Below are 14,635 nucleotides of genomic sequence, written 5' to 3'. Positions count from 1 at the left end.
AAATCTTGGGAGTACCCTATTGCTGGTGTATATAATATGCATTTACAACTGTTGTACCAAAAATTAGCAGTACTATCATTTTTTATACCATTTTCATGTTTTCCTTAAGGAACCGTAATAGGATGACATCTGGTGTGCTACATCAATGCCTTCCTTTGCATTACTGTGATCAAAGGCCCCCTGAGAAGCAGTACAAGCTGCCAATGGGACAGTGATGCATGTACCACTAGCGGCTCAAGCTGGCAGGAACAATCGAATACAAACCAGAGCCGCCCAGCAGTGAGATACAAGAATCACAGCCCTGTTGTGAATGAGTTAATGACATTGAAGAGAGAAGCCTGAAAGTGGCACAGACAGATGCTTGCTATGTGGCAGAAGTGTAGAGGAGCAGCTGATGACCACACCCCCTCCACAGAAAAGGCCCCTCCCTCACCCAGCCAGAAATACATTCCAGGTGGAGTCTAAGACCCAGCATGAAGGGCAAAGTTACCGAGTACTTTCTAACTGTAAAGATTTTAAAGCATAAGAATATATCTTCGTCACTTCTGGAGAGGCAATTCCTTAAGACAAGACACAAAAAGCATTAAGCATGAGAGTGATAGATTTGCCACTAAAATTCAAAATTTTCAATATCAATACAGCATGAGGATGAAGTCGGCTTCAGAAGGGAAGATACAAGCACAACCAATCAAACACCAATTCTTTGTTTAAATACCACAAATGAGCAACCAGAATATGTCCTACAAACCACAGGAACGGGGGACAGCTAACAACACAACAAAAAAAGGACGAGATTCAAATGGGCACTTGTCAGACGGAATCCAGTGGCCAGTAAACATCTGATAATGCTCAACGCCATTCCTCATTAGGGAAATGCAGAATAAAACCAGTGTAAATAAACTGCTGGCTAATAAACACCACGCTGGCTAAAACTGAAGTCTGGTAGTACTCTAACTCTTGATATGCAGTGGAGGGGGTGTGGAAACATGAAAAGTCAGTGATGTGCAACCCTCTAACCCAGCAAGTCCACTCGTGGGTATATATACCCTACAGAAATAGGTGTACGGGTGCAAAGGTCCTTATCATACTACTGCTTGTCACAGCCAAAACCTAGACACATCCCAGAATAAAGACACAGTGGCACTAACAAAACAGTACATCGTACAGCAATGAAAATGAACCAGCCAAACCCACGTGACATGAATTCTCTAAGCTACATTAAGGACACCAGACACAACATACAGAATGATTCAACCTTTATAGGAGGCAAAAGTGGGCAAAACAAGCCATATGGTCACATAGTAACTGGTAAAATAAAAATTTGTTTTAAAGAATGGAGGGGAGACTTACTACAAAGTCAGGACAGTAGTACCCCGTGGATACAGAGGGTGCTGGTAGCTATCACCAGGGGACACAAGGAGATTCTGGAGTGCCAGCAGCAGCTTCTCTGCCTCAGGGTGTGCTTAGCTGTTGGTTTATCCATTAAACAGAACATTTGTTTTAGATATTTTTCTGTGGGCTATATTTCACAAAATTTCCAAGAAAAACGGGGGATTCATTCTCCCAAATGTAACACCAATAAGCCAGAATGGTTAACATGGAAAAAGTCAGAAGGCCCACAAATAGACCAAAGATGTAAAAGACACAAAAATTTAATATTCTATAAATATAGCATTACAAAGGAAAATAGTGGCTTACAATACCGAAGCAATTGATAAACTCTTTGCAAAGATTAGCCGTACATCCTCATCTCACATAGTATCTCCAAATAAACTTGAGATTGATCAAAATTTCCTTTTCATTTCAGTTATGTAGATTAAATGAGTTATGTGTATAAACAAAATAAAATTCCTACTGAATTAAAGACAACTGTAAAAAGGAAAAAAGAAAACAAAAACCCAAAACCAAAACTAGTGTATTTATCCATACCTGGGTTAAGACAAATACGTTCAAGCACACATGTAAAGGTACACTTCTAGAGAAAACTATGCGGAAATATTGTAAGCTGTACAAAAAGGCAACTAACACATTAAAATGTTATACAACAAAGGATGGATGTTCTTAATTTATAAAGAATTTAAACCAAGGAAAAGGGCAAGCTCTCCAAAACAGTAACAGGACAAATACATATGAATAAGCAATTCTCAAAAGAATGAAATGGAATATAAACATTAAAAAAAAAAACCTTCACTAAGCTTTTTCTGTAATTAACTTGCAAATATCTTAGTAATTTTACATCCTGGATGATTGGTAGATTGCTAAAGGGAACAGAAGTGGACACAATCTCTGAAATGAGTGATATATACCAAGATTCTCAAAAGCTTATATACCTTTTCTCTATCAATTTCACTTCTTAAAAAATGTCTCTGGAAATTGATGTACCCAAGGTTTTTTCTGGGGTTTTGGTTTTTTTTGAGGGGGAATACTAGGAATTGAACTCAGAGTTTGCATTGAGCTACATCCCTACATTCCTCTGCTCTTTTTAAATTGAGACAGGGTCTCGATAAGTCACTGAATTGCCCAAACTAGGCTCCAACTTGCGATCCTCCTGCCTTAGCCTCCCAGAGTGCTGGGATTACAGGTATGCACCACCACACCTGGTAGATGTGATTATCTTTTAAGATACTGATCAAATCATTATTGAGATTACATAATGAACAATTTGTACACGAGAGTATTTTAAAAATTATGATACACCCATGAAAAATATTCTGCTATCTAAAATGCAAATATTAATAAAGACAAATGTAATATTCAAATATTCATAGTCTATGAAACAATATACGGTATGACTGCATTTTCAAAATATAAATGTACAGCTATACATAGAAAACTAAGCAACAGTTCGAACACTTAAACGTTACAGGTTTGTGTCTGGCTGGTGGGTTTCAAGACAATGAAAGGAGCAAAATTTAGATACCAGTAAAATATCACCATTACCATTTGAAGTTGCTCTCATATTTTATTCTTTTCTTTCAGTACTGAATTTTTTGATAACATAAGTGTTAATTCCTTTGGAGACAACAACCATTTAAAATGACAGGAACATATATATATATATATTTAAGAGACTGAGGTTTCTAAAGGCCTATATATGACTCTTTTGGGGGAAAAAAGAAAGCAGTGTATTGACAGCTCAACTGTAACTTTTACAAACTGGTTTCCTTATCAGATACATGTGTCCCACACATGGACAAACAGCACCGGTGCCCGAGATGCACCTCCTTTCACCTAGCTCAGTCAGCTTGGACATTTCTTGTACCAAAAGTTACTCCAGGCAAATCCGACCTTCTAGTAAGACTCCCAACCCTCCAGCATTCCTCAAAGTATTCCTTGTTCCTAAAGAGAAGGAAGTGAACAGCTTTCTAATGTAAGACGGGGAAGGAAACAAACACCTGCTGAGGTTTTCCTGAGTGTCCCCCTAGATACTTCACCTCCAGCAGCTCAGGATTCCATGCAGGCTGGCATTGTCTTCTCAAGACAGCTCCTTCCATTGCTCAAAAAAGGAGGGAACTGACTTCCTAGTTCACTTTAGCTGTCCAGGACAAGTGTGTACTTCATTGAGAGATATGATAAATGCTATTTGATAGAAATAAGATTAAGGAAAAAAGCAAAGTCATCTGATTTCATTTGGCCTAATGAAAAGAAAAATGTACTCTACCACATACCAAAATACCAGATCAATGCACAACAAACTGCAAAACTTTAATACAATACGGTTAAACACAATATTCAAATATTAAACTTTCCAAGCACATGAAGATCATCATCTGAAAGGCAAATTGGGCTTTTTCTTGTAGCTACCTTTGTATAACTATAAAATGTTTCCCTCAACTACGTCTGACACTGATCTTGATACTTGTTAGAAAGTCTGATGATATTAGGTAATGACACCTCAACCATCGGAGACTCAGGAGATCATCCCAATGCCCATCTTCAGAATTCCTCATTCCTCATCAGAGGACAGAGCATCATCTTCATCCCTTACTTCTCGGTACTTCCTCAAGGACTCCCCTTCTGGATTGTAACTCTGCATTTTAATATTCAGCTTTTCTGCTAATTTTTGTGCTGCGAGCTTCGCTTGCATCTCCTTTAAAACAAAGAACAAAGCAAAAAGTTACACATTTACATCTTTTCCTTACCTTTTGTTAGTGGTAAGTTATTCTAACAGAATCTGAAAGAGAAGGGCATGGCACTCATTTAGTGACCTCCAGCAACACAAGGACACTGACAGCTGCATCCCACTACAAATAGCAAGGCAACGTCTGTGACAGTGACCAGCCTGGGGAGCTGTGGTCCCCGACTTCCATCAAAAAACAGCACTGCACTGAAATATCCTGTGTCAGGCCTGAGGGGTCAGCTCAGCACTACAAGTTATAAACACAGACACATTAAGTATGTGGGCACACACACATCCATACACACACTGACATGGGAAGTGATCAGATCTATTAAATGTCAAAAATCACGAATTATGTGTTTATTTCTCCAGATGGCAGAACCTTCTTCCCCACATTAAATCATGGCTTCTAGGCCTGAGAATTACATTTCCATGGCACAGGACAATTAGGTATTAATTCTAATACCATATAAAGTCCTACAGAAATCACACCCAACAAAAGCCCAAGTGAGTTCAACCTGGCTGTGTGCTCACACACACTGAGGATGCTCCCAGCGAGCAGGACAGGTAGGCTCTCCCCTCCAATGTGGTCCCCTTGAACTTCACACCTTCCCCCACAGCTATGAATGTTATGTGCAGGTACACATGGAGGCTACAACTATTACTCTGCTAATAGTAAATTTAACCTTGAAGGGTCAAATTAAACCTAAAACTGACTGCAGACAGGCATTTTAGACCCCACAGACAATTTAAAAAACATTCCCTCGATGCTGGAGTTGTAACTAATAGTAATTTTAATATACTGAGAAGAAAAATGATAAACCACTGTCTTGAAAATGCCAAACCATGTTAATTGAGCATTTATGAAAGGCCAAGACAGACTAGAAAGTAGCTCAAGATGCTATTTTCCAGGTGGCTCAAAGTACTACTAACCAAGAATACCTACTTTCAGTCCCTCTGTGGTCCTCACACTCACTTTCTCCTGGCCTGTAAAGCCAAACACAAACTATGCAGACCACAAGGATCTTTGGAGAAAGTGCTAAAAATTGATTTAGATGACAAAGTAGGACTCTTCTCTCTGCACACAGGCCCGACTCCTGATGTCTGTGGGCAACACAACCCTGTCCCCACCCGTTCAGTGCTGCCCTGTATCAAAGAAGAGACAAGACTGAGAACCCCATTTCCCAGGGATCTCAGCAGACCGGGGCTGTATCCCACAAGCGAGGAACCATCAATGGGTTTCATAGGAAGAAGACAGGGAAGCAGTGCTACTGCTACCTCAAGGGATGCAGGCCACGCCTGCGCTGAAGACACAACACTGCAGTCCTCTCCTTGGAAAATCACTCTTGCATACTGCAGAAGCTGTGACTGTCGTCAGCTGTTGCCTGCAATTTGAGCAATTCTGTGACTGGAAAACTAGTAGCACATCTCTAAGAGCTACTGATTGCCTCAGCACCATATTTCTTATTATATCCTTCCTCTTTGAAGTCCTCAGAGTAAATTCTAACGTAAGGAGCATCCAGCACAAAACAAGAACAACTTGGTACTTGAAATACCTCAAAATTCTGTTTCTGCTGTTGCTGAAGTGCCAAAGATTCTTCTATGGTCAGCAGCTGTGTGGGCAGATGGTGCAGCGGCAAGAGCCGTGCTGCCGTGACATCATCAAGATGCTGCCTGTCCCTGCATCGCCGCTCCTCAGAGGAGACAGGAGACTCTCCCCTCTGGCAGTGACCAGGTGAGGCACTGTCCTGTGATGGTAACCTGAAAATGGGAGGACTTGTGTTACAAGATCACATAATCTTCTTTCCATAGACACAACCAAAACGTTTACACACATACTCACAGCCTTAAATCCCAGCAGTTTACCCACACTGTCTATGTACATACACAGGGTTATGTATGTACACAGATACCAGTTCTTTGTCTTTTCCTTGCCTTTCACATCTTACATTCAAACTAAAGTTATTTTTTCATTTATTCATTCAGAAAAGCATCTGCAAAGGAGCTTACTGTAAATAGCTTACCATAAACATGCAAACAGTTTCAGCACAACATAATATCATGAGTACTAAAAGACATGATTTGTTCTAGGAAAAAGAGAAATTACCAGAAAAGTTTCAAGATACTTGAGCAGGCTTGGCCTAGGTGTTCAGCATGTTCATGAGGTGAGTAGAGCATCCCAGCAGTGAGTGAGGAAAGAAGGCTAGGAGCTGGGTAGCACAGTACAGAAAATGCAGGGAAAGTGATGGCCAGGAGCTTGGGCCCAGGCTACAGTTCAGGGCTCTTGTCTATGTGACAAGTTCGAATTGTATTTTATTTGGGTTTTTTTTGTACCGGGGATCAAACTCAGGTCCTTGCGCTTACACAGCAGGTGGCGAAACCACTGAGCTAAATCCCCAGCCTTCGAATTGTATTTTAAATTGCACTCTGGCAGCAGGGTTGCCAGTGAAGGGGAGGAAGGGCTGGCAGTGAAGACTAGTCAGGAACAGTTCAGTTACAGCCCAAGAGAGAGATAAGAACCTCCACTTTGACAGAAAAGAGGATGAAAAATGATTATAGAGATGAAGTACAAGGAAATGGATTATGGAGGCCAAGTTGGAAATGAGAAAAAAGACACCCTGGGTAAAAAAAATCAAGGTGGTGGTAGCAGTACTAACTCAGAAATATGGCAGTAAGTCTGGGAAGACACTGGAGTTCCACTTAAGTGGCCATGTTTCATGGCTGACTGGCAGTACAAATCTAGTTTCTGGGAACATGAGACACAGACAGATCAAAGGCAGCCTCCTGGGCCGGGGATTTAGCTCAGTGGTTCCGCCGCCTGCCTCGCAAGCACAAGGACCGGAGTTTGATCCCTGGTACCAAAAAAAAAAAAAAAAAAAAAAAAAACGCAGCCTCCAGCATCCAGGTAGAGCACACAAAGCCAGAATGTGTAGGACAAAGGAAGAGCAGAAAAGCTACAGGACAGGTCAGGGTAGAATGGCTGCTAGCATGCATGACGCTCAGGATTCCATATCCAACACCATTTAAAAAAACAAACAAAAAGAGCCAAAGAACATGACTTGATCCCACTGTCCACCCTCCAAGCCACTGTTCACCCATAGAAGCCCAATGCCCGCCAGTCTGTGCCTACTGACTCTTCCAGGCTCAGCCTGTCCCAGTCTCCTCTAACCGCACAGGATGCTCCCTCTCTTAAATATCCCTGATCCCTGGGAGCACTCACTCTGACCCCTTTATCTCTAACTTCCAGCTAAATGCTCACAATTCAGAACTGTGATCAACTTTATTTTCTTGGATTTGTTAACTGAATGATGCTTCTGGTTTTCTAAAATGTTCTTCTAGAAATGAAGAGATACCTCACTGCATACAGGACAAAAGTATTTAATCAAAAATTACTTTTCATTCCTAGGTAGAAATGAAGTACAATAATGCTTTTCCATACAGCAGCAATGTTTTAAGGTTTAAAAAAAAAAAATCATGAATTGCAGGATAGCATTAAATTTTAAACATGTTTCAGGTATTTCTAAATATGGGATTTTCAGTTTTTCAAGGAAAGGTATGTAACAGTAGCTTGTATCGTATGTTAAAATCCTTGTAAGGACACTTGAACATTATATGTGCAACCCATAAAGAACAATTCTTTCCTTTTCAAGGAACTTTTTATTTTTCTGGAAATATCAGAAACAAAACTATGGCAAGAACTCAGAAGTCAAAATCAAGTTTTAAATTTTTAGCTCTTCTCAGCTGCTTTTCTTTAGACCCCAGAAACTGTTATTATTATATAGTTAAAATTTTCCCCAAGGGTGTGAACAGTGCTCCTCATCTAATCCTGAATTCTGAGGAACAGAAATTCTATTTCACTGCACCCCCAGAGCAATGCTTACACATAGCAAGCATGCAGACAGGCCCATCAACTCCTGTGACTGCTTCTCCCTTCACTTACTGGTTAGCAGAGGGGAGCTGCACACAGAAAATGGTAACTGGGGGGAAAAAAGCCATAATAAATCGTCTCTCCAATTCTGTGTTTATTATGAAATATTGGCTAAACATCCTGAAATTCAATATTCCCCATCTGCTACTTAAAAACCTTTTAAATTATTTGGCTTCAAAAATAAAGTATTTTTCAAAAGCAATCCTCCACTCCTGCCAAGCCAGTCTCCCTGTTTCCACACTGTGTTCATTCCTACCGATAAGTATGCTCACATACACCCTGCTGAACTTAAAAGCACTCATCCCACTTTTTGAGTTTCACACACATTATGTCCTGTGATAGGGACTGTTCCCAATGATACTCACACATTGGTTTTAAACTTTTGTGGTGGGGGCACTGGGTTTTTGGCTCGCATTTCTAGCACTTCCATGTAATGAGGCCTCTTAGGAGGCCCATTACACAGGCTCGTCAGGGTTTCTGCACCTGGGCTTGCTCCTGAGTGGTGTTCACCTTGGTCTGCAATCACGATCCTCTGCAACTTGTCAAGAAACAGGTTGTCCAAGCCGCTGGAGATATCCTGTGTGAGACCTGAACCACAACGCTGCGGGAGATGCTCCGCATCCTCCGTTGGGGAAAGTGTCCCAGCCTTGCTGTTGGAAGCTGGGTGCTTGTTCACTGTGGACTCAGCCTCCGGAGTCTCTACATTGTCTTTGTGAGTAGGATTCACAAATCCCTGCTTTTCTGAAGTTGTTTTGGATGACTTGATTTTATCTACAGGGGAACAGCCAGGAACTAGTGACGAAGTATCAAGCATCTGGTCAGAACTTGAGATCTTATCTACATTCACATCAACTCCTGCAATTGCCTTTTGCCTTAGCTCAAAGTCTACGCTAACAGGGTAAAACAGTTCACTTTTTCTTCTGTCCTCTTCATGTTCTGCAATGGCAGCTTTCAGTTTGGCAATGGTGTCTGAGATCTTTTTACCTTTGTCGGGCAATTTGCAAATGAATTTTCTGTCAAATGCAAAAAATATGTACACATTAGAATCGTGTTTCTAAACTCAAAATATATATTTAAAAGGTAAAACATTATTCTTAAAGGGAGAAAAGCAGATTTTTAAGTCAAAACTATGATTTCTAAATGGCCCCAAGCAGGAATGAAACAACTAAGACAACTATTCAAATGCCCCCCAAAACAAGAGACAACAGGAAGAATAGGGGAATATATGATTCATTTGTCTCTTCTAATTAAAACTTCAGCAAAAGCGTGTTAAAAACACAGGTTGAACATTCCTAATCTGAAAAATCTGAAATGTGAAATGCTCCACAACCTGAAACTTTTTAAGCTCTTATATGATTCTACCAGTGGGAAATACCATACCTGACCTCTTGTAGCAGGCTGCAGTCAAAATACAGGCACACCAAAAATTACTATTTGTAGCCTATGTCTATAAAAAATATAAATGAGGGCCAGGGATTTAGCTCAGTGGATTCGCTGCGTGCTACGCAAGTGTAAGGACCAGAGTTCGATTCCCGGTATCAAAAGAAATATATTTTTATATATAAATATATATATAAATGAATTGCACATTCAGTCTTGGGTCCCAGACCCAAGATATCTCATTATGTATATACAAATATAACAAAACCTGACAAAAATCTCAAGATTCAAAACTTTTTCTGATCACAAGCATTTAAGACAACACATAACCTGTATAATAATCATTTAAGATTTTATCAGCAGTTTTAAAGTGTGATCTCCACGACCTAGAGGCACGGAGATGGGTCCATAAGGTCAAAATTATTTTCATAATTCCAAGATGTTATCTGCCATCTCCCACTCACTTAATCCTGTGGATACAGTGCAGTTTTCTAGAGGCTACATATGTGATGACATCATTGTTCTGCAATGGAATATGTGCTTGTGTATCCTGTTTTAAAGACCTCTCAGTTGTTTCTGATAAATCAGTAAGTATTGCTACATATAACAAATAAAGAACAAGAGCTCTTTGGGACACTCAATAATTATTAAAGAGTGAATATAAAGGGGTCCTGAGGCCAAAGAGTCAATTCACAGTTATACATTAAAAAGCCATTCTCACAAAGTAAAATTATCCATCTCTACTAGAAGATTCCCCCCAACGAGTGATTATTTGTCTTGTTGGGTGTCAGCAGAAACTCTTTTTCTTCTTCTTTTTTTCTTTAGGAGAGAGAAGGTAACGTCTCCGGGCTGCTTTCGGACACTATACTCATTCCCATAATTTCGACTACATATTAACACCTCTCTGCAGGTTCCCTTTATGTTTCCAGCATTCTCCTCTCTACTCCAGCTTTTAACTCTACAGTTTTTGTTTTTTTTTTTCTCTTTTCCTGGTACCGGGGATCAAACTCTGGACCTTGCGCTTGAGGAAGCAGGCGGCGGAACCACTGAGCTAAATCCCCGGCCCTAATTCTACAGTTTTTAATTAACCAAGTATCTGTTATCCTCTCCCTTCAATTCAGCACAACACTAAGTGAAATCGACCTTGAATCCATTCCTCTCCCCCCAATTTTTCTATTTATGTTAGTGGCTTTCCACGCAGACTGGAAAAGAGTCATCTCTGTCAACTACATATTCAACTAAAGTTTTCTCAATCCCAGAGCTAACTTCCTACTCTACTTTCTCACAACCCCCTAGATGAAAACCTCTCTAAAAATATACTCCTGGAGTCTTCTGCCTCTTATTCCTTCAAACCAACCTGTACCAAGTTCACGAACCTTCCCAACAACCAGTACCGCAGTCTCCCCTAAGACCCGTGGAGTCGCCAGGGGCCCAATAAGCCACCTCTGACACCCACTCTCCTAGGTCCTGAGTTCCTGCAGTCTAGAGATGAAAACTGACGGCTCGCTCCGGGCCCTGGGAGGAGGGCACCACAGACTGGCCTTGCGGACGCTCCCTGCACCGCGCGAAAGCAGCGGCGGAGTCGCGGGCGCGCGGCCGGCCGGAGGGGAGTCGGCTGCCACTGCAGGCCGTTGCTGGCCGTAGGTCGCGAGCCAGACCTGACCGAGACAAGGTCACCTTCCAGGTAGGGGGGACGGGTGGTGTCCCACGGGCGCGAACCCAGGCGCCCAGAGGGGACCCCCGCGACCCAGCTTACTCGTTGCGCAAAAGTCTCTCCTGGCGCCTCAGCATCTCCTGCAGCTCCGCCGAACTCCGCCGCCCCCAGCCCTCGGGAACTCGGGGCTCGAGGCCGCGGGGCGGCGAGGACATGCTGCGGGGGCTGCGGCGCGCCGAGCGGCGAGCTGTCGGCTCCCTCGGAGGGCCCCGCGGCGGGCCCCGCAGCGGGCGCCGAATCTGCGACCGACGGCGACTCCGCGGCGCGGGCGGAGGTCGCCATTTTCCCGGAAGAGCGGGCTTCTTCGAATCGAATCGAGCTTTATTGAAACAGCGGAAACAAACACCGAGGGAAGGGGCGCCCAGAGGGCCCGCGGAGGGGCGGAAGTGACGTACAACGCTCGCGTCGGGGCTTGGGACCCTTTCTTTGTTCGGATGTTTGTCCCGAAAGCAAGCAGTAGACAGAACTGACAGCGACCAGTGCCCCGCAGCTAGGAGGTTTACAGAGTGGAGGAGATGTGAAACAGATAAAAAAAAAAACCGTGTAGTATGACGATTGAAGCGTACACCGACAGGTGTTTGGGAAGAGAATAGGAGCGCGAGGGAGCACTGAGGAGGCCTGGTGCAGTCCAGCGACGTCCGGAGAGTTCTTCGAGTAGCGTCAGCGCTTCTGAACGGTGTCCGTGGCGTTTTGGAGCAGGGCATTCGGTGTCTCTGGCTTCCTTCTGCCCATTAGTTTCTGGGAAGCACCCAAATCATTGTTAACAGTTCGAAACCTCCCTTTCTCCTGTTTCCAGAGGCCCACGGGAGAGATGGTAGGGGCTAGAAGGTGCTGGACAAGCGGTTGAAAACTTTTGTCTCATAAGTCCCTGATTTGTCAGGTAAAAAGAATTGATGGAAGATTGCAGACCCTTATACCTAGCTGCTTTTTCCACAGCGATTTTAAAAGTGCCATCTTCACTTTAGACCTATTTTCAAATGTATATAATTGTTGAAAAGATTTACAGTAACTTTCTCTTTATAGTTCATCCAAGAAAGCTGCATCCCAAAGGAAAGAACAGGAGGCATGCAGAGTCACTTATCTGGGAGAGTTCCAGCAAATATCACCCTATATCCTCCTACACCCTGCCCCTAGTTCTGTAGTATAGGAAATTGAAGCTTTTTTCAATTCTCTGTAAGATGCTATGTAAACACAAGGAACTCCCAACAACACATACAATCTCAAGCTACTCCAGGGAACCAGATTATAGCCATTTTTCTCATACCCATGATTTCAGGGACTCCAGTAATCCCCAACTCTTCAGAATGTTGACCTCTTCTGTTTTCTTCTGTTGGCTTTCTCCCCTTACCAATGTTAAATCTTGGTTCATCTCACCTCCGTGGTTTCCTAGATCGTTCAGAACCAAATTGCTCTTTCTTTGGAGCACAGCTATGGTGCTTAGAGTTGGATCCTCAGTGTTTATTGTATTTCTCTATGTTAAATATGAGTTCTTTCTAACAAAATTATGAAGTCTTTTCTGTCAGAAAACTTTTCTAACAAGCAGGTACTAATTGAATGTCTCATAATTTTTGTCTTCACTCTTCACCTATGTTCTTTAAATAAAATGTTTCTTACGTATATACAAATCTTAAGCTTTTTATGTAAATATTAACCATTAAGTACTGTGAAGATATTTTTAGGGATATGAGATTGAATCTTTTATACTGTATGGCTTCGGGCTTCAGAATGTCAATACAAATCTGAGTTCCTACTAATATCCATGCACAAACCATTTGATTCTCCAGTCAGTAAGAGACTGACAAGTGAAAGTTCACCCTCCAGCAAAAGCAGACTCTGCACTTCAAAGTGAAGAAAGACAAACTTACTTTGTAATGCATTAAGCAAATAAAAGTATCTCAAACACAAATTTTCACAGTAGTGTCCAAGGAAAAAGATATAAAATGGAAACATTTAGTAGTGGAGAAATAACAAAACAAGAATCAATGAATATCTCACAGGTTTTACTTGTTTACTACTGAACCAGGCAAACTTTTGAGAAGAAATAGAGCCCTCAAACCACAGGGAGATGATCTCTGTTGAATCCCAGTTGCATATCAAAGTCCATTTGTTATAAAAGTGAATTTGGACAAGTATTTTGAGATTTTGTTTTTGTTCTCCAGTGTTCAGTTTTAAAAAACTAAACCACTTTTCTAACAGTGCTTGGATTAATCTCCTGTATATTGCCTTCAGAGTAAATTAATGAACTTGGCTGTGTCATAAAGGAAGAAAAATTCAAAAAATGAAAAGAAAGGAAAATTTAATCAGTCACATGAAATACTGCCAAGTTGACTTATAGCCATCCAGTTACCACCAAGCTGGTCAAGAACATTGAACATGATTAAAATCAACCTGGGGATGATTTCCATTTATCTGTAGAGTTTAAGCTAAAAGGTGATAATTCTCAAATTAATAAACATTAATCTTTAGAGTTTCCAGGATGCTCACCTATTTTCTTACACTGTTGTCAATATTGGACATGAATGGTACAAAACGAGCCATGATATACCTGGAGACAGCCAAAGTGGCAGGGTTCCTGTGTGGTGTGGTTGATATGGCTTGAGCTATATTCCACAGGATTCACATGTTGGAAGTCTGGCCATTGGTGTGGTGGTGAGAGGTAGTGTGGAACCTTAAGGAATGAACCCTAGGGAGAAATAATGAGATCACTGGGGGCACTGCCCTCAGAAGGAATTGATGTAGTCCTTGTGAGAGATCATTACAAAAGAGCAAACCTGAACCTTAAGTCTGGTGGAGCCATACCCTTGAACCTCCAGAACTGAACTAAGTACATAAACCTCTACACATTACCCAGCCACAAGCATTTTGTTGTAGTAACAGAACAAAGACTAATATACCACCCTGTATTAAAATATTTTTCTTTCTACATGAACTTAACACTCCTTTTATCAAGAAATGGGGTTAGCTTGGCATGGTGGTACACACCTCTAACCCTAACACTCTGGGAGGCTGAGACAAGCAGGTCACAGGTTCAACCCCAGCATGAGGAACTTAGCAAAATTCTGTCCAAAATAGGGGCTGTGAGTGCAGCTCAGTGTGAAGGCCTTGGGTTCAATCCCAGTATGGCGAGAGAGGAGTAGGAAGAAAAGAAGAAAGAAGTTAGTCATACCCTCTGCTTGAATCTGGACATACTCAGGACTACAGCAAAAGTGATCTCTTCCAGTGTAAATGACAAAAGGTAACATAACAACTTCTGTCAAATTTTCTTGGGGTACTTGCTCTTGGAACACAGCCATCAAGCTGTGAAGGGGCCTAAGACTGTGTAGGTGTTTTGTCTGACAACCTAAGATAGCTTCACAGGCAGTATCAACCACCATACAGGTACATTAACGAGCCTTTAGATGATTTCTTCCCCCAAGTAGCAGGTTATTTCCAACCTTTAAGACATCCAAGCTGAGGCTTCAGATAGTGTGAGACATCCTAACTGTGCCTTTTC

The 14,635-nt window shown here is 41.8% G+C and overlaps 1 protein-coding gene across 1 annotated transcript; it reads right to left on the bottom strand.

Moving 5' to 3' along the window:
- Positions 1–1,636: 1,636 nt before the first annotated feature.
- On the bottom strand, positions 1,637–11,443 carry Polr2m (RNA polymerase II subunit M). Its single transcript, XM_004855743.3, has 4 exons — positions 11,185–11,443; positions 8,414–9,061; positions 5,677–5,881; positions 1,637–4,090 (listed from the first exon to the last, which is right to left on the bottom strand). Exons 1-4 carry the CDS (start codon positions 11,295–11,297, stop codon positions 3,947–3,949), a joined length of 1,110 nt encoding a protein of 369 aa, XP_004855800.1. The 5' UTR covers positions 11,298–11,443; the 3' UTR covers positions 1,637–3,946.
- Between the last annotated feature and the right edge of the window lie 3,192 nt (positions 11,444–14,635).

Source organism: Heterocephalus glaber, unplaced genomic scaffold (assembly GCF_053883595.1).
Source record: "Heterocephalus glaber isolate CG9 unplaced genomic scaffold, H.glaber_assembly_v1.0 deba00001689, whole genome shotgun sequence".
NCBI lineage: Eukaryota > Metazoa > Chordata > Mammalia > Rodentia > Bathyergidae > Heterocephalus > Heterocephalus glaber.
The sequence above is the reverse complement of the archived record's forward strand: the minus strand, read 5'-3'. Positions and strand labels throughout refer to the sequence as shown.

Bases quoted from the DNA above. Each gene is read 5' to 3' on its own strand.
- Polr2m (XM_004855743.3), bottom strand. From the start codon at position 11,297: ATGTCCTCGCCGCCCCGCGGCCTCGAGCCCCGAGTTCCCGAGGGCTGG. The intron at 9,062-11,184 runs GTAAGCTGGGTC...TGCATTTGACAG, and splicing joins GAGAGACTTTTGCGCAACGA to AAAATTCATTTGCAAATTGC. The intron at 4,091-5,676 runs GTATTTCAAGTA...TTTGTTTTAAAG, and splicing joins AGCAGAAACAGAATTTTGAG to GAGATGCAAGCGAAGCTCGC.